The sequence below is a fragment of the Talpa europaea genome (genome assembly GCF_964194135.1).
Source record: "Talpa europaea genome assembly, chromosome: 1".
In the NCBI taxonomy this organism is placed as follows: Eukaryota; Metazoa; Chordata; class Mammalia; order Eulipotyphla; family Talpidae; genus Talpa; species Talpa europaea.
Genome location: NC_140073.1, coordinates 144,651,695 through 144,669,354, shown reverse-complemented (window position 1 = coordinate 144,669,354; position 17,660 = coordinate 144,651,695). Strand labels below are relative to the sequence as shown.

Below are 17,660 nucleotides of genomic sequence, written 5' to 3'. Positions count from 1 at the left end.
ATTAGATGATTACAGCAAGAGTCGTGGTGAAAGTGCACAGCTGTTTAGCTAGGACAGTAAAAAGAGATCAAGATGTGGGCTGATGGGACACAGAAGATTGTTGGAAGCTCCTGGTGGCAAAGGACGAAAGAAAGGAGCTTCAAGGTTAACAGCAAAACGAATGTGTGTCTCGTGTTCAGTGTGTGCCAGTGACGTCGTTATTCCGAGTGACCCACGTGAGTTAAACTCCTGTAATCCTCACAACCATCTTGTGGGGGAGGTTTTAGTAGCACCTCCATTTTACCATCGGGAAATTTGGGTGCAGAAAGATGAAACAACTCGCCCAAAGTTATACCCCTAGGAGGTGGCATTGCTTAGAACTGGACTCCTGGCACACATGCCTAACCATTCCTGCTCTCAAGGATGCCACCCATACCACTAATGAAGATGCATAATTACCTAGGTTATTTACTTTTCTGCTCCTTATCTTAGGGTTTATACTACACTATCAGTGCGGTAACCCTTTCGCCACCGCTGGGCCTGGGTGTGGAGGTGGCGGTCCTAGGGGAGAAGCATGCGTCAAAAAGAGGTGTGGGGCCAAGTAGGGATGCTAGTGAGTCGCCTACTATTTGGAGGAGGATGGCTAGGGCGGGTTGCTGCCGGGGTAAGCAGGGCTTTTACGCCACCTCTGACGCAAATAAGCGTAAGAGCCGGGGGTGGAGATGTCGTCACCACCCGCCCCGGGTTGGCCGAGTTGCCGAGAGAGGGGCGTGTAGACCCCGCCTCGTAGGAGGGTGGGGAGCGGCAGGCCCCGCCTTTGCCCCTCCGGCTGGCTCCAGCCCGCGTCGCTGCGGCTCTGGCAGCAGAGCGAGCGCTGGGAGCCGGGAAGGATGCGGCGCCCAAGGAGGCCTGGGGGTGCTGGGGGCCTCCGGGCGCTCCTCTGTCTCCTGCTGCTGAGCAGCCGCCCGGGAGGCTGCAGCGCCATCAGTGCCCACGGTCAGGAGGAAACAGGGTTGGGGGGTGGAGGGAAGGAGGGAGAACGGGTGGTGCCGGGAGCAAAACTCGGCGTGGGGTGAGGGAAGTGCCGCGAAGGTGGGAAGCGCAGGTAGAATCTGAGTGTGGAGTGGGGCAGGGGAAGCGCTGTGAGACGAAGCGCTGGGAGGAAAGGGGCGTAGGCCTGGGGGTGGGGCTGGCAGTACGGGGGCGGGACCTAAGAGAAGCGGGCTCAGGGGAAGCTCGCGGGTTTGGGAGAAGGACCGGGGTGCTATGGACAAGAGGGCTTGGAGACGAGATGCAAGACCCAGGAGAAGCGCGTCGCGAGGCTCCCTGGAAGTGAAGGCCGGCGTCGAGGAGTTGGATTGGGTGCAGGAGTAGGGGGCGGGAGAAGGAACCCCGATCTCCGGGCTGCAGGCGTCCCGGCCCAGAGCCTCGGGGTCCCAGCGCCCCGTAGAAAACCAGGCTGCAGGCGCGTTGCAGGGTTTTGTTTTCAAGCCCAGAGGTCCGGTTGCTGAGGCTGGCCCTCCGGTGGGGGGGGAGGGACAGCGAGGGTGGAGATGAAAGGGTCTCCTTCCTCCCCCTCCCCACAGCCGGGCCCGCTGCTGACTCACTTCGGAGCGGGCTGAGACGCCCGGCGCTGACTCACGGGCAGGGGGAGGGTGGGAGGGGGCTTGCGGGGGAAGGGGCCGTCTGGCGCCCTCCCCACACGGCTTGGAAACACGGCTTGGAAACCAATTCAGGGTACTTCCTGTGACGTTGCGGGCTGGTAAGATGAGGGCTGGCACGGCGGAGCGGTCAGGCCTTGTGGACACACCCCGCCCTGTCGCCCCTCCCTGCTCGTCCATAGCTGCTTCCCGGCGAGCCCTCGGCGGCGCCCGCGCGGGGCTTCAGCACCGCGGACAGCGCCAGCCACGGGCCGGCTCGCCCTGACCCCGCTTTACGCGGAGGTTGGGGGGGTGCTAGAGTTTTCATCTCCTTCGAACCCCAGGCCATCATGGTTAGAATGCTTTTGGAGATTTGGGGAGGAAAGTCCATTTTCCCTTGGAATTTAGGCAAAAACTTGCCAGTAGTACTTGCAGGTAGAGAGTGTATGTCCTCCACCGTCATCCCAAGCCGCCTCTCCATCACTCCGTTAAACAAATTGAGGCTTTTAGGAAAAGGATCCAGACTCGCAGATCCTTAGAATCCAAACTTAGATCCTGCACTGCTTTCTCTCAAGAAATCTAGACTCCCCCCTCCGCTCCTACCAGCTTCAAGCCTCCCTTAGAATGAAAGAATGGACTCCATCTGCTTCCCCATCCCAGCCTGTCCGTCCATCTGATCATTCTGTGTGGGGAGTCTGAACGTCTGCTCACTCTCCCTCTACAGGCTGCCTGTTTGACCGCAGGCTCTGCTCTCACCTGGAAGTCTGTATTCAGGGTGAGTGAGGCCCAAGTATAGGATTTACCAGACAGGGGGACACAATAAGAAAGATGTGGAGGGAGGCATGGAATGGATAAGGAGTGCTGGGTTTGGGGACAAGGGGGGCTGGTCTGGAGGAACATAATACTCTGAAGCCATACAAGGAGATGGTAAGGGTGCTATTCATTTGCATCCTGGACTTTGGGGTGTCTTCTTCCAAGCTCCCTGGTAACACCACTTTTGTCCTCTCAGATGGCTTGTTTGGACAGTGCCAGGTGGGAGTGGGGCAGGCTCGGCCCCTCTTGCAAGTCACCTCCCCTGTCCTTCAGCGCTTACAAGGTGTGCTCCGACAACTCATGTCCCAAGGTGAGGTCTAGGTGAACTGGAGGAGAGAGACTGGAACCAGTAAGATAAGGATGGGGAACTAAGGTACCACCTGAATCAAAGATTTTTCATCATGGAATATTCCTAACACACACACTTCTGAACCTTCCCCTTCCCAGACCTTGCTGGAGAAGGGAGCAACTCAAATAGAACCCTTGAGATGGGCTCTTCACATCTAGACTCCCTGGAGGAGTTCAGAGGAAGTTTCTAGAAGTCATTGGAAGTGGGAAGTGTTCTTGAGTAGGTGATAGGGGATAAAATCTAGTTCTCAGATGGAAGAATTTACCTTAAATAAGAACACAATATAGTTCATCTAATGTTATAGGGAAGAAGGCAGGAATGGATGTTACTTGATCCCAAAATATGACATAAGAGCAGTATAGACTATTAATCCAGAAACTGGGAAAAAGAAATGGAGGTGGAAAGTAGATTAGTACCTTAGAACAAGTGTCTAGCTTCTCTGAGGGCAGAAGTACACTGAAGGAAGGGTCAAAAGCAGATCTGCCTCAGGGTAAGATGAGGATGATGAGGAATGTTTAAATTATGTGTATCCTGCTTTAGAGTTCTCTAAGCACTTTCATCACCCTGTTGTACTTGGTCTTCACAACAGCCCCATGAACAGATGTTATTCTCACTTTAAAAATAAAAGAAACTGAGGTTCAGGATGGACAGAAAGAATAATAACAGGAATGATAATTATGATAATAATTTTATCATTTTGCAACTATTGCAGGTTTGCTATAGGACAGGTGCTATTCTAACCATTTTATGTTATTTTTTAATTAGCAGAACAATCTTAAGAGGTATTAACTCATTCTATAGATGAGGGAACTGAGTCCCAGGCAGGCTCAACAACTTGCCCAAAGTCACACATTAGTAAGTGGCAGAAGATTCAAATACAGTGTAACTGAAGACAGTATGACTCCAAAATCTATACCGAAGGCGGGGTAAGGACAGCTCAAGTCACCCACCAGGAGTTGAGACCCCTCCTCTGCCACTCTGCTATGCCAAACTCAATACACTGCAGGAAAGGGGTGGGGTTTTGATCTGATCTCTACTGGTCCCTGTCATTGGTCCCTCTGGCTGTCCCAAGCCGACCTCACCCTATCCCGTCCTCTGACAGGATTGTCGTGGCATGATGACCTCACCCAGTATGTGATCTCCCAGGAGATGGAGCGCATCCCCAGGCTGTACCCCTCAGAGTCCCGTCCAAGGGACAGGTAGGCATCCTTTCTCAATGACTCTAGCATGAAAAGGTCAGTGGGTCTGTGGCCTTTTTGATGGATGAAGGAAAAAGAGAGGGAAGTAGAGGCAGGGTTCACATGCCCAGTAGGAGCTGAGTTCATCCCTGGGGATTCAGCCATTTTTTCCCTAAAGATTTAGTTATTTATGCATACAAGAACTGCAGACAGCAGTTCTTCTGGGGTGTAGACCAGAAGTGCAGGTTGGGGAGGGTGAGAGGATTCATCAGAGACAGAGTGGGGAGCAGAACAGGCAGATCTACTGAAATGCACTGCTGAGGGGAGCAGCAGGTAAGACAGGTGAGGTCTGCTGCACCATGTGGGAATTGGCTGAAATTGAACTCATGCTGCAGTGGCTGCAGATAGCTTCATAGTGCTGCAACTTAACCCCTTGTGCCACCAGGGAGGCCCCAACATAGGGGCATTTTTATAGTGTTTTGAAAAATTTGGACATTTGGTATTTTAAAAAGTCTTTATATATTTATTATTTTAAAATTATTCTATTTATTTATGCTTTTTGACAGTTGATATTTTAAAGGAAACATCAAAGTAGTCATCATGGAACAAATTATATTTTTGATGGACTGGGGTGGTTTAATATTGTTTCATTACTATGTGGAATTGTATATGGTGGGAGATACTGTCATCTTCTGGTGGGCAGGGCTTCTGAGAGCATAGACAGTTCATCTAATACTATAAGTAATAAGGCTGTATAGATGCTAGTGGATTCCAGAATGTGTGTTAAGAGCAGTGCAGACTCTGCAAAGAAAGTAAATGAGGGTCATGCTGCTGGGGTGATGAAGGCCTGGTGGGGGGTGGTACAGATGGAGTATTTGAATGTAGACATGGACAGCCAGGCGTGGGAACATATACACGGGGGCATTGGGGCAAGCTGCAGCCACGATTCATCTAGAAAGCTTCCCGGCTGCCTCCCGCGCTCCCCGCCCCCCTTCTCCATCCCTAGCCCCGTGTTTCCCTGACCTCTGCAGCTGTGTTTCAGAGACCCAGGCCAGGGAGAGACAATGACCTCTGTCACAGGCTAGGCCCTCTCCCCTTCCCCTGAGGCTGCCTCCTTTCTCAAGTGGTCAAACTCACTCTAAACTGCAGAGCCTGCCTGGCTGCACCATCTCTGCCTTGTAGGGTCACTGCCTTCGCCTGACACAACCAACATACATGCTCTCTTCCCCAGGCCTGGCTTGGTGCCCAGGAGATCTGGTCCTGCAGGGGAGCTGCTTTTACAGGGCATCCCCACTGGCTCTGCCCCAGCTGCCCAGCACCGCCTTCCTCGACCTCCAGGGGGTGGGGATGGAGGTGGGGCAGGCTCTCCCCTGTCCCCTCTGCAAGCTGAGTTGCTGCCCCCCCTCTTGGAGCATCTACTACTACCCCCACAACCCCCCCACCCTGCCCTGAGTTATGAACCTGCCCTGCTGCAGCCCTACCTGTTCCACCAGGTGAGTCCTAGACACCGGCCCCACCCCCCAACCCCCTAGCCCTGACTTCTGCTCTTACCCAGATCTCTGGTTTCCCACAGTTTGCCTCCCGTGATGGCTCCCGGGGCTCAGAGAGCTCCCCAGGGATGGCCAGTGTTGGCCCCCTGCCCAAGACCGAACCCCCTGCCCTCTTCAGCAGAACTGCCCCCAAGGGCATGTTTGGGGCTCACCCTGGCCACTCCTATGGGGACCCTCCAGGGCCTTCACCTGCTCAGCTTTTCCAGGAGTCAGGACTGCTTTACCTGGCCCAGGAACCGCCAGTGCCCAGTAGGGCCAGGGCACCAAGGCTGCCGGAGCAAGGGGGCAGCAGCCGGGCAGAGGACTCCTCAGAGGGCTATGAGGAGGGAAGACTAGAGGGCCTCAGAGAGAAGCTGCCTTCACCAGCAGAGCAGCCAGGTAACAGCCCTCAGGTCCACCTTCCTGTCTGCGGGGAATGCTTCTGGGGCTCCTGCCTTTACTGATTTGCACTGAGACCCTTTCACAAAGCTAACTAATGTCTACTGACCACCAGATCCCTGCCAGGCACTCAGTAGGCCATGCGGGTTCCTTGGGGGTGGAGCTGACATGACTTCAGTGGAGAGTCAGGATGTCCATGGTTGAGCTGAAGTTGGGTCTTGGTCCAGGAAGGTCTTTTCCCCAAACTGTGCGAGGCTAGGAGGGCGGAGAGGGCATCAGTGTCCTGATGTTTGAGAAGAACCTCTCACATGCTTAATCCCCTCTCACCTGCAACGCACCGTCTGCACCCCACAAGTTTATGCCACCAGCACTAAGCTCTGTCTGGCTCCCAGCAGACGCGACTCTGAAGAGACTGGCCGCTGTGCTGGCAGGCTACGGGGTGGAGGTGCACCAGCTCACCCCTGAGCAGCTCTCCACCCTCTCCACCCTGTTGCAGCTGCTGCCCAAGGGCACAGGACAAAATCTGGGTGAGTGGGGGTCTCTGTAGCACTACCTGCTCCACGGAGTCTTCTTGCCTTACCTCTCAAAACCACCTGGAGCAGTCTAGAGGGAAAGGGTCAGGGTCAAGGTCAAGGAAAGAGAATTCTTTCAAGACAGCGGGTCATGGCCAGCAAAGGTCAAGGAGCAAGGGGGTGTGGTGGGGAGGCGAGGAAGCAGACCAGGGAAGGCGTGGAAATAATGGGAACATGGGGTGTGAGCAGGGGTCCCGAGAGGACTGATGAGGAGATGGCTGATGACTGATGAGGAGGGGGTGTGGCTAAGGGGAAGGAGAAGCCAGTGACTGGTGGGTGTGGCCTGGAGGGGGTGACAACCACTTAGAGCACATGAATTTCAAGGCAGAAGCCTGGAGGTGGGAGATCCAGCTTAGGATGAGACCAAAGACCAGTGTCTTGGTCACTGACCCAAGGGAAGGAGGCAGCAGCAGGTGTAAGCTCAGGGTCCTTGGCCCTTCCTCCCCCCAGTGTTGTGTGGATCTGGGCCCTTTGCCCAGAGTCTTGTTTTTCCTGTCTCTGCAGGAGGGGTTGTAAACATAGGCGCTGACATCAAGAAAGTGAGTGCCCTGCGCTTCCCTCATCCATAATGCCCCAGGGCAGCAAACCCTTTTGAATCTAAACCTCAGGAGCAGGACCTCTATCCTCCCACCCCTCATTCTGGGGAAACTAAGGCCCCAGCTAAATCATTGCCTAAGAGCTGAACTTAAATTGGTGGCAGTACAAGAACTAGAAACCAGAATTCATGAGTCACTACGTTCCCCCCTCCCCCCTCATTCAGATTCTGTTCTGCCTGAGTAACCCCAGGAAGAGAGGGATTTGTGAGCAGGCAGGCTTCTGACACCCCCACCACCATCAGGACCGCATGTCAAACTTCCAAGATTTTTGTGGCTAAAAAATTCTAACTGTCCTAACCCAGCTTCCCTCACTCCAGCTCCAGCCTCTAGATTATTCTGACTGTGATCCACACATTCAGTCTTTTACTGATTCATTGATTCACTTGGCTCACTTTTCTGGGTGGCTTCTTTGTGGATGCACTAGGCCATGGGGGTAAAAAGAGAAGCAAGTCCTCAGCTCCTCAGTAGGGACCCCAGAGTTTAGATGTACCCCCTACTTCCCCAGCCTACCCCCGCCCCTGCTCTGTGCAGAAACCACACCTCCATCATCTCTTCTAACAGACGGTGGAGGAGCAGATGCAGGGCGGAGACACAGCAGAGCCTCCACCCCCTACCCCTTCCCTGCCTGTATACCCCACTGCCGTCCCCACCTCCAATAAAGCCCAGCAGGTGCTGGGGTCTGGATCCTCTGAGCCCCCCAAAACTGCTGGCTCTGCAGCCACATCTGTCCTGCTGGAGAAAAAGAGTCCACTGAGCCAGAGTCAGCCCACCGTGGCGGGGCAGCCCTCAACTCAGCCCTCGGCAGAGGAATATGGCTACATTGTCACTGACCAAAAGTAAGGAAGCCTGGGCAAGGTCTCCAGCACACTGGGGCTGGGATGGCTGCCTGGCAGGAGGCAGACAGTAGAAATCTAGACGTGAAGTAGACAGAGGGATGGGTGACTGCACCCCCAATGGTGGCCTGTTTCAAGAAAGTGATCAAGAGGGTCCCCACGTTCCTCCCTCTGCCTGCTCACCACTTTCAGGCCCCTGAGCCTGGCTGCAGGAGTGAAACTGCTGGAGATCCTGGCTGAGCACGTGCACATGTCCTCGGGCAGCTTCATCAACATCAGGTGGGACTGGTATCTGGCTGGGGTGGCAGGTATCTAAAAGGTAGCAGAGATCTAGAAGGTAGCTTGAGGCAGAAGGTGGCTGGAGGTGCTCAGGGAAGGAGGAGAAGACAAGCACTGAGTAAGGGTCCAACTGCATTGAAGGCACAGCCACACCTAGCCCTGCTGCTGGCCCCACACAGTCTCCCTGGCCTCAGCTGCTGCTGTAGGGCATCTCTGATCCGCTTCAGCCCCCTTCTCTATTGGGGAGAGGGCCGGAGCTGGCCTCTTTTTGAGTCTGCAGCCTAGGAGGAGTAAGGCAGTAACCTAGCTTCTATCTGGCAGTGTGGTGGGACCAGCCCTCACCTTTCGCATCCGGCACAATGAACAGAACCTGACCTTGGCTGATGTGACCCAGAAAGCTGGTAAATAATGCCTACCCCGACCTCAGCCCTAGTAGGATATACAGCCTGTGGATGATGTGTCTTTAAATGTTCTCAGCCCATGTGGGTCTCGCCTGCCACATGGCATAACATAACATGGAGTGGAGACCGCCTTGGCTGAAGAGACTGACTTAAGTTCATCCTACCTGCAGGGCTGATGAAGTCCAAACTGGAAGCACAGACAGGGCTCCAGATCTTGCAGACAGGAGTGGGACAGGTATGAGCTGACTGGTGAGCCAGTTAAAAACCCAGAGGGTAATGTTGCCAATGAGAGGTGGAGGCAAACTTGGCAAGAGAAAAGGAGCTGAAACCTCGTGCAGCTCACCAGGGCGCAGTTCAGCCAAGGCAGCCCTCTCTCCGTGCAGTTGTCTCCCTGACCAGCAGATGGCCCCAGCGGGCCCTCCCTGCAGCGGGCAGCACCCTGGGCAGGCACCTGCTGAGACCTCCCTGGGCAGGCACCTGCTGAGACCTCCCTAACACCCTGAGTAGTGTTTGCATTCCTAGCCCAGGTCGCACATAAACTCAAACTATGCTTCTGCACTTGATCCAACCCTGAAGTTTTATATCCTGTCCACTGGGTTCCACTACACTTTCTATTTTAAATGTAAAAACTCCTGGTGGGGGCGGGTCCCCCACTATGTCACCCGCGCGGTAATGCGGTTGGGTTGGTCTGATGGGACTAGAGGAGGGTCTTGGGCCTCCCTGAGCCCTTCTGCCTGCACCACTGAACCCCTTTCCTCCAGCTTTGCCCCAGGGGACACCCTGTTGCCCGGGACAGGGGTGACTAAGTGTCTAAATGCCCTCTCCCAGTGCCCGCCCTTGATTCTAGTCTTGTTCCCACAGAGGGAGGAGGCAGCCGCGGTCCTTCCGCGAAAGGCGCACAGCACCTCCCCCCTGCGCTCAGTGCTGCTGACCCTGGTGGCCCTGGCGGGGGTGGCCGGGTTGCTGGTGGCTCTGGCGGTGGCTCTGTGTATGCGGCAGCACGCGCGGCAGTGCGACAAGGAGCACCTGGCAGCCCTGGGGCCTGAGGGGGCTCAGGGGGACACTACCTTTGAGTACCAGGTATGCAAATCCAAAGCTTGTTGAGGGGAGAGGAGGGGATGGAAGGGGATGGAAGGGGCTTGGGAAGGCCTGGCATGGGGTGAAGGTGGGAGTTGACTAGGGAGTGAGTATCCATCCCTGAGGACATTAGGCGGAGTCTGGAGAGCCCCAACAGGGTGGGGAGCAGGCATTCTGATGGAACTGGGAGCAGACAGTTCCTAAGGTTCTTCCCAAAGCTGTAGTTGGCTCTGGGTCTCCACCATGTGATAGCTGAGGTTGTCAAGCAGAGCCCCCCCAATAAAGGTGAGGGCCAAGCCAGACACCCTACCCTAGAGGAGATGGTTTCATTTCAAATCAATCGAGGATGAACTTAAAGATTCAGAATCGAGCCCAGGATCTGGCTGAAAAGGCATCCGGGGGCCCACGGGCTCCCCCCGCCCCGATCTTCCCCCGCAGGACCTGTGCCGCCAGCACATGGCCACAAAGTCCCTGTTCAACCGGGCGGAGGGCCCGCCAGAGCCTTCGCGGGTGAGCAGCGTGTCCTCTCAGTTCAGCGACGCGGCCCAGGCCAGCCCCAGCTCCCACAGCAGCACACCGTCCTGGTGTGAGGAGCCGGCCCAGGCCAACATGGACATCTCCACAGGACACATGATTCTGGTCAGGACGGGGCCCGGTGCGGAGGGGGTGAAGGGACAGGTAGGTGGAGGAGGCCGGCCTGGTGGTGTGGGCCGAGCCAGGCTGTGTGTCCCTGTAGGCGTACATGGAGGACCACCTGCGGAACCGTGACCGCTTGGCCAAGGAGTGGCAGGCCCTGTGTGCCTACCAGGCAGAGCCCAACACCTGCGCCACCGCCCAGGGAGAGGGCAACCTCAAAAAGAACCGCCATCCTGACTTCCTGCCCTGTGAGCGAGCTCTGCTGGCCAATGGGGTTCACCCCTGTGTCTGCTGGGAGCGCCGCAGAGGTTGGGGGAGGGCTGAGGCTGAATGACAGAGGTGCCAGCACCCTAATGATGGCGCACGTGGGGTGGGATGCGGGGGTCTCTGCAGATGACCATGCTCGCATCAAGCTGAAGGTGGAGAGCAGCCCTTCCCGGAGTGATTACATCAACGCCAGCCCCATCGTGAGTGGCCCCAGCCCGCACCCCTGCCCTTCTTATCCTGGCACAAATAAGTCCATTCCCTTATGCTCACCACCCACCCCCCTCAAAGCCCTGGAATGCTGGAGCCTGATAGCCTTGCATGGAAATGGGGGGCCCAGCTTCCCCCAGGCCCTGGCCCTCTCCCTTCGGCATTTCTCATTCTGGTTCACGTTGTCTCTTCCTGCCCCCAGATTGAACACGACCCTCGGATGCCAGCCTACATAGCCACTCAGGGCCCGCTCTCCCACACCATCGCAGACTTCTGGCAGGTGGGTTCTTGGAGGCCGGCTTCTCCAGGGACCTAGTGTCAGCCAGGGCTGGCCCCGTCCCAGGGAGGATGGAAGCAACTTACCTGTCTCTCTGTGCCTAGATGGTGTGGGAGAGTGGCTGCACCGTCATCGTCATGCTGACCCCGCTGGTGGAGGATGGTGTCAAGCAGTGTGACCGCTACTGGCCCGATGAGGGCTCCTCCCTGTACCATGTATATGAGGTCAGCAGGACACCCCAGCCAGGGGACAATGGGAGTGGGGAAAGTGGACGGTGGACCATTTATACATGTATGTACATAAACACGTGTACATGTATGTGCGCATGAATATGTGTGTGCAAATGTGTGTCTGGTTTAGACCAAAAATATTTGCAGGGGCCTACACTAGAAAGTATAGAAATAAAACTATAAAACCACTGAAGCTAAGAACCAAGAGTGGATGAGACAGGGAAACTAAGTGCACCCAAAGACCAAGACTAACCCCTACTTTAATTGAGCCTAACTTAGTTCTGAGTTCCCTGGGGGCCAAAGCAAAGAAAGAATCCCATCAGTCACATGCGTTGCTTACGTAAAGTGGAATCAAACTTTTTCTTTAGGACAGAGGATACGTAGGGGAAACTGGGCAGATAGAAAGCAAGGGAAAGAGAAACAAATCCCTGACAAATGGGAGCAGGTGCGTCCACTAGTAAGATTTTTTTTTTAAGATTTATTTATACAAGCACTGGGTACAGTCAGAAGCATGGGAGGGTGAGAGAATTCACCAGAGCCAGAGCAGGGAGCAGAGCAGGCAGAAGGACCGAAGTACACTGCTGAGGGGAGCAGCGGGCGGCAGGAGAGGTCTGCGCGCCATGTGGGACCCTCCTCCGGTGGCCGGGGAGCAGCCAGGGATCGAACCAGCGCCGCAGAGGCTGCAGGCAGCTTCACAACCCAGCGCTCAACCGCTGCGCCACCAGGGAGGCCCCACTAGTAAGATCTGAAGAGAGTCTGCTCGTCACCAGATGCGCACTGGACAGCAGTTTTTTCACAACCAGATGAGCTCTCTCTTTTTAAAATTTTATTGGCCTTACTCATGAGTGAAGAAAAGATCAAATAAGTTTATGGCGCATCGTAGCACTGTCACTTGCTAGACTCTGAAGAAGGAGAAACTGACCTCCAGACGCTCACAAGAGTTGCAAGCAGGCAGAAGAGCCACCAGCTGCCCTGCGCAGTAGATGAGTGACAGGAGCAGCTAGAGCTCCCAGGAGCAGGGGCCTGGGCAGCTGGGGAAGCTTCCTGGAGGATTTAGAATTTGCACACGCCGGGTTTGGCGGGGCGGGGGCCTGGGGTCCGGAGAGGCCGCGGAGCGTGCACGCAGGGACAGGCCCCGGCACGCTGAGGCCTGGGCCCCGCCCCGCAGGTGAACCTGGTGTCCGAGCACATCTGGTGCGAGGACTTCCTGGTGCGCAGCTTCTACCTGAAGAACGTGCAGACCCAGGAGACGCGCACGCTGACCCAGTTCCACTTCCTCAGCTGGCCGGCAGAGGGCACCCCGGCCTCCACGCGGCCGCTGCTGGACTTCCGCAGGTGAGCGGGCGCGCCGCGGCGTGGGCGCCTGCACGCGCAGCTCCCGGGGTCGGGGGGAGGGCAGCCCCGGGGCAGGGGTCCAGGGGCGACCCCCCAGCTCTCCGGCTCCTCCTGGGGACAAGGTTATGTGAGGCGGGCCCTCGAACCTGACCTGGGGCCTGGCCTCTGACCTCTGACCTCCGACCGCCCCTTCCAGACCCTCCCAACCAGGACTGATGCTTTGTGTCGCTGTGCGCACCCCTCGCCCACCCCGCCCGCCCCGCCCGCCCGCCGTGGTCGTGCTCGGTGTCCCCCATCTGCTGTTCTGCGTCGCCCTGTCACGCCGCCTTTTACTCTGGCCCTCTCCGTTCCCTGTCTGGCTTCTCTTTCACCCCCGTCCCCAAGAAGGACGGGCCTGGTTTCCAACCGCGCAGTTCCCTTGCCCCTGCCTCCCCGTCTGTCCTTGCTGTGTGTCCTGCCACGCCCTGGCAAGCCTTCCCTGCGCCTGTACCCGCCGACCCCGCCTGGCATCTCCCTGGCCTGATCCCTCTGGCTCTTGCCTCTATTTTTAATTCTCTCCCTGTCTGTCTTATTCTGTTTCCCTTCCTTTTCCTCTTCCCACCCCCAACACACTCTCTCTCTCCTCTGCGCTTGCCCCGTGTTCTGTCTCTTTGTCTCTCTCCACCTCCCCGTCCTGGCTGTCCCCCCTGCCCCTCTTTGTCCCTGTCTCACCTGGCCGCCTCCCTCTTCCTGGCCCTCCGCATGTCTGTCTCTCCACCACGCTCTCCCTTCCCTCCTCTCTTTCTCTCTCTCACAGCTGCCGGCGTCATTTTTGTGATCTGCAGCTAGTATTCTCACTCCAGTTGCATAGTCACAAAAGTGATCATTGGCAGGTGTGGCCGCTGCATGGACAGGACAGGACATGGGGACCCGGGGGCCACCCAAGGCTGCTGGGAGAGCTGGGGGCTGGAGGGACACAGGGAGGAGACAGATACTATCAAAGGGAATGCAGAGGATCTTGGGGTTCTCTGGGAACCAGGTAGCGGTGGGGACGGGAAGCTAGCAGGGACTTGACCTGTTCCGACACCCAAACCACAACTAGGCCACGAACAGGCCAGCCTCTGCAGCCCCTGCCTCCCCCAACACTCCCCACCCCAACCCACACTTAGGTGGCTGAGAATCCTGTGGCCACCGGCTGGCCCCATCCCCACCCCCTGCAGGCCTGTCCTCTCCCCACCCCCACCCTGCTGGCCTGCCCTCTTCTTGGTGCTGGACAGAGGGCAGGGACCAGAGTTGGGGGGGGGGACAGGGGCATAGATTCAGAACCTCAGCACAGTGCTTTCTAACTGGGGTCCCTGGGGTCTGAGGCCCAGGCTTCTCAGTGCCAGGCATATGGGGGCTATTTTCTGTTTTCCACATTTAAACCATCCTTAGGGAACTAGTGCATGGAGCTGTTTTAAGGCTGTACAGGTAAGCTTTGCTTTAGGTTGGAATTACGTAAACTCAGTTGCACTAGACTCTCAGAACAAAATTAATTGCTGTTTAATAATATAGTTTGATGAAGTTCTACTAGAGGTAAGGAAAAATTCTTTTTAATCCCAGAAAGTGACCCTGAGCAAGTTCCTTGACCTCTCATGTCTCCTTCCCTGCCTGAGCACAGTAGCCTCCACCTTAGGTGCTGTTACAAGAGTCAAAAGGATCAAGTGTCTAAAATCTAGTTTAAGTGCCTGGCACAGAGCCAGGGCTCCATTAATTCTAGATACTATTTATTCTCAAAATTATTATTCAATGAGTGGGAACCATTGTTGGAACTGTCTTGCCACCCAGCCCTCTGACATGAGCCCAACATGCCAGAAAGCAACGTGGGCTCTTATAAAACCACCTGAAGTTGCCTGACACCGGCAGGTCTTAGGGATTCAGCTTCCCCTGAAGCATTTTAACAATCCCTGAGAAAGTCTTTGCTGTTTGGGGGGCATCAGAATTCTCTAGGTAACTCTTCAATCCAAGCAAGAGGGTTAAAGGGATGAAGTTAGACTGGGCCAGGGAGGTAGGGAGGAACCCCTGGCCCCTTGCTGACATGTGATCAGGCAGCAGAGACGAGTCGAGGTCCAAGTGGACCCCAAGTCTGATTACAAGCCAACCACAGAGCACCTGTGCTGCAGTGAGACTGATCCAAGGAAATAGCAACAGCGCAAGGTTCAGAGCTGTTGTCCTGCCTCAGCCAGAGGAACTTTGTGCCCAGGGTTACCTGGTCTCACCGCTGTGAGAACACAGGAGCCTGAGTAGGGAGGGAGGGTATCCTAGGCAGTTATGGAGGACAGTGAAGGGCAGAGCAAGGATGTGGCAAGATTGAAACCCTGGGAGTCACTGGCAAGTCCATCCCCCCGGCCTCTGGCAGAGGTGGCTGTTACATTATTACGTGTGCTCATTAACAATAGTCACCATGCACTGAGCATCTACTATGTGCCAGACCTCGCACATAATTCTTTGCCCACATTAACTCATGTAAGCATGGTAAGAGCTTTAAAGAGGTTACTGTGATTATCATTCTCATCTTGCAGGTAAGAAAACCGAGGGTCAAAGGGGTAAAATAGTTGTTCCAGGTGCATAGTTGGGGCGCGTAGCTCCAAGTTACAAAGTCCAGTGCCACCCACACCATCTCCGATCTTTGCCTCCAGCCCTGACTCCTCTCTGCAGTCCGTGTCCCTGCTCTGCCTGGGGCACGCGGGGAGAAAAGAAGAGAGGCCCACGGGGTGTGCATCAGTTCCCCCACTCTGCTGGCGGGCCCCTGCCCTCACATGCATTTCTTATTGCAGGAAGGTGAACAAGTGCTACAGGGGCCGCTCCTGCCCCATCATTGTGCACTGCAGGTGCGTGGAGGGGGGCTGGGCTGGAGCCTGGGGGCAGGGATGGAAGGGGACAGACAGCCTGACCAGAGGCTCTGCATGGGGCATTCCTGGTTCCTGCCCTCTCTCTGTCCCCTTCCCCAGATACCTTCCACGCACACTGCCTGCCAGTCCCCTTGATGCCGGCCACTTACAGCCCACGGCCCATGTCCAGCCTACTGTCTGCTTTTGATTAGCCCATGAACTAAGCATGATATTCACATTCTTAAATGGTAGAAAGAAAACAATGAAAGAAGATGGTGTGACAGGGACTCTGTGTGGTCCCCAAATTGAAAATACTACCTGGCCATTTACACAAAAAATCGGCCGATGAGAATCCTGGCCAGAGGCTAGAAAGGGCCACTGCCGTCCCTTCCAAGGCCTCCGCCTCAGGGCTGAGCAGGGCTCTTTCATTTGGCACATGACCCAAGGGACACCACCAGCCTGTGGGTCACAGGCTTCTGCCACTCCAGACCAGGTTCCCAGGGCCCAGGTGCCGTGACCAGCCCCTCACCCTCGTCTCACTCACACCCACCCCAGCGGCTCCACCAGCCTCCCCCGCCACACTTGCATGTCTCTGCACCGCCCCTGCTTTCTGCTGGGTCCCCAGCTGAGCCTGTCACCATCTCCCGTTGCAGCGATGGTGCAGGGAGAACTGGCACCTACATCCTCATTGACATGGTACTGAACCGTATGGCGAAAGGTGAGGACCTGCCCGCAGTGCCTGAAGCCCACGCCAGCACCCAAGGTTGTGGGGGCTCATGTGGAGGCAGACTGCCACCCCCCCCCCCCAAGCTTCCTCGATCCTCCAAGCCTCCCACATCCAGATGCCTCAGGCTTTCTGGGTTCTAACTGCTGGCTTCCCCTGGCCTGTCCCTTCTAGGAGTAAAGGAGATTGACATCGCTGCCACACTGGAGCATGTCCGGGATCAGCGGCCTGGCCTCGTGCGTTCCAAGGTGACTGTTCCTCCCTGCCTGACCCTACCTGCCACCCTCCCCTAGCACCCACTTCTCCAGCACCCTGGGGAAGCCAGCAGCAGGCGTCCCCTCTCACTGGCCTCTATCCCAACCCCTGTGCCTTCCCCAAGAGGACTCCCAGCTCCCCCTGCCAGGGGCCTCCTCTGACCCTTCTCTCACCGCCCTTCCCCAGGACCAGTTTGAATTTGCTCTGACAGCTGTGGCTGAGGAGGTGAACGCCATCCTCAAGGCCCTGCCCCAGTGAGACCCTGGGGACCCTGCGGGCAGCCCCGCCTCTGCCCCCTCTTTGCCTGTGTGAGCATCTATCTGTGTGCCATCCCAAAGCCCACACCCTACCCGTCACCTTGGCCCCTCTTGGGCAAGCCCAGCCCTCCAGGAGCACTGTGTAAGGAAGGGGAAGCTGGAGGCCAGGCCGCCCAGCCTCGAGGGTGCATGCTGGAGCCAAGGGCACCCCAGGGGGAGCTGTCAGCTAGCCAGGAGAGAGGAAAATCAATTCCACCCAGAGCCTTCTCCTGCCTGAGTTTCCTGGCCCCCATCTCCCGCCATCTGGATGCTCCTGACATGTCTGTGTGGACCCCCTGCCCCACCACCCTCCAGTGTGGACAGAGTAGGTTGGAGGGACCGCTATACCCAGCTCCCCCTGCTTTTCCAGCCCCTGCTGCCTGCCCTCATGCCTCTGAGACCCATACTCCACCCAGCCCTTCCTGCTGGCCTCCTCCCTCCGCCCTCACACCATGTGCTACTCCACTCCCTCTCTCTGGTCCAAGATAACATTTCTAGAAAAATCTACTTTTGTATCAATGTGAATAAAGTTAGTGTGTTGTGTGTGCAACTGCAGCCTAGACTCCTGTGCATCTATCTGCCCGGCTTCCAGACCCCAGTTCTATGCAGCAGCCTGCGCTGCTGGGCATCTCTGGAGTTGCCAGGGCCCACAGCAGAGCCTGGGCATTGGCAGAGCTGGCTCTCCCAGCCTGAGTGATAGCAAATAGCAATGAGCAGTATTTTTTATGCTTTTCCCATGTGGCCGCCAGTCTCCAATGGCTTTATAGACATTAACTTATTGAGTGTTCGCAGCGCTTCCAATTTATTAGCCCCACTTGACATCCGGCTGCGGCACAGAGCTTGCCCAAAGTCACATTTCCCATGAGTGATGGATTCACACCCAGGCATGCCTGACTGCTTGGCTGATTCTGCTCTCAATGCTTCATGAACTTCAGCCTT

At 56.2% G+C, this 17,660-nt stretch overlaps 1 protein-coding gene across 2 annotated transcripts; it reads left to right on the top strand.

The window, feature by feature from the left end:
• Positions 1-869: 869 nt before the first annotated feature.
• Positions 870-17,270, top strand: PTPRN (protein tyrosine phosphatase receptor type N; the record flags this gene model as incomplete). Of its 2 annotated transcripts, XM_084231125.1 has the most annotated exons (23): positions 870-975; positions 2,344-2,394; positions 2,629-2,742; positions 3,884-3,980; positions 5,191-5,452; positions 5,533-5,887; positions 6,283-6,414; positions 6,964-6,998; positions 7,617-7,891; positions 8,081-8,167; positions 8,489-8,568; positions 8,739-8,803; positions 9,430-9,648; positions 10,084-10,284; positions 10,382-10,529; positions 10,675-10,748; positions 10,958-11,035; positions 11,137-11,256; positions 12,431-12,597; positions 15,393-15,446; positions 16,100-16,164; positions 16,345-16,418; positions 16,612-17,270. In XM_084231125.1, the coding sequence occupies 23 exons, from the start codon at positions 870-872 to the stop codon at positions 16,681-16,683; spliced, it is 2,931 nt and encodes a 976-aa protein (XP_084087251.1). In that variant the 3' UTR covers positions 16,684-17,270. The 2 variants fall into 2 exon arrangements, with proteins under 2 accessions (XP_084087251.1, XP_084087252.1); XM_084231126.1 differs by lacking the exon at positions 8,081-8,167.
• Between the last annotated feature and the right edge of the window lie 390 nt (positions 17,271-17,660).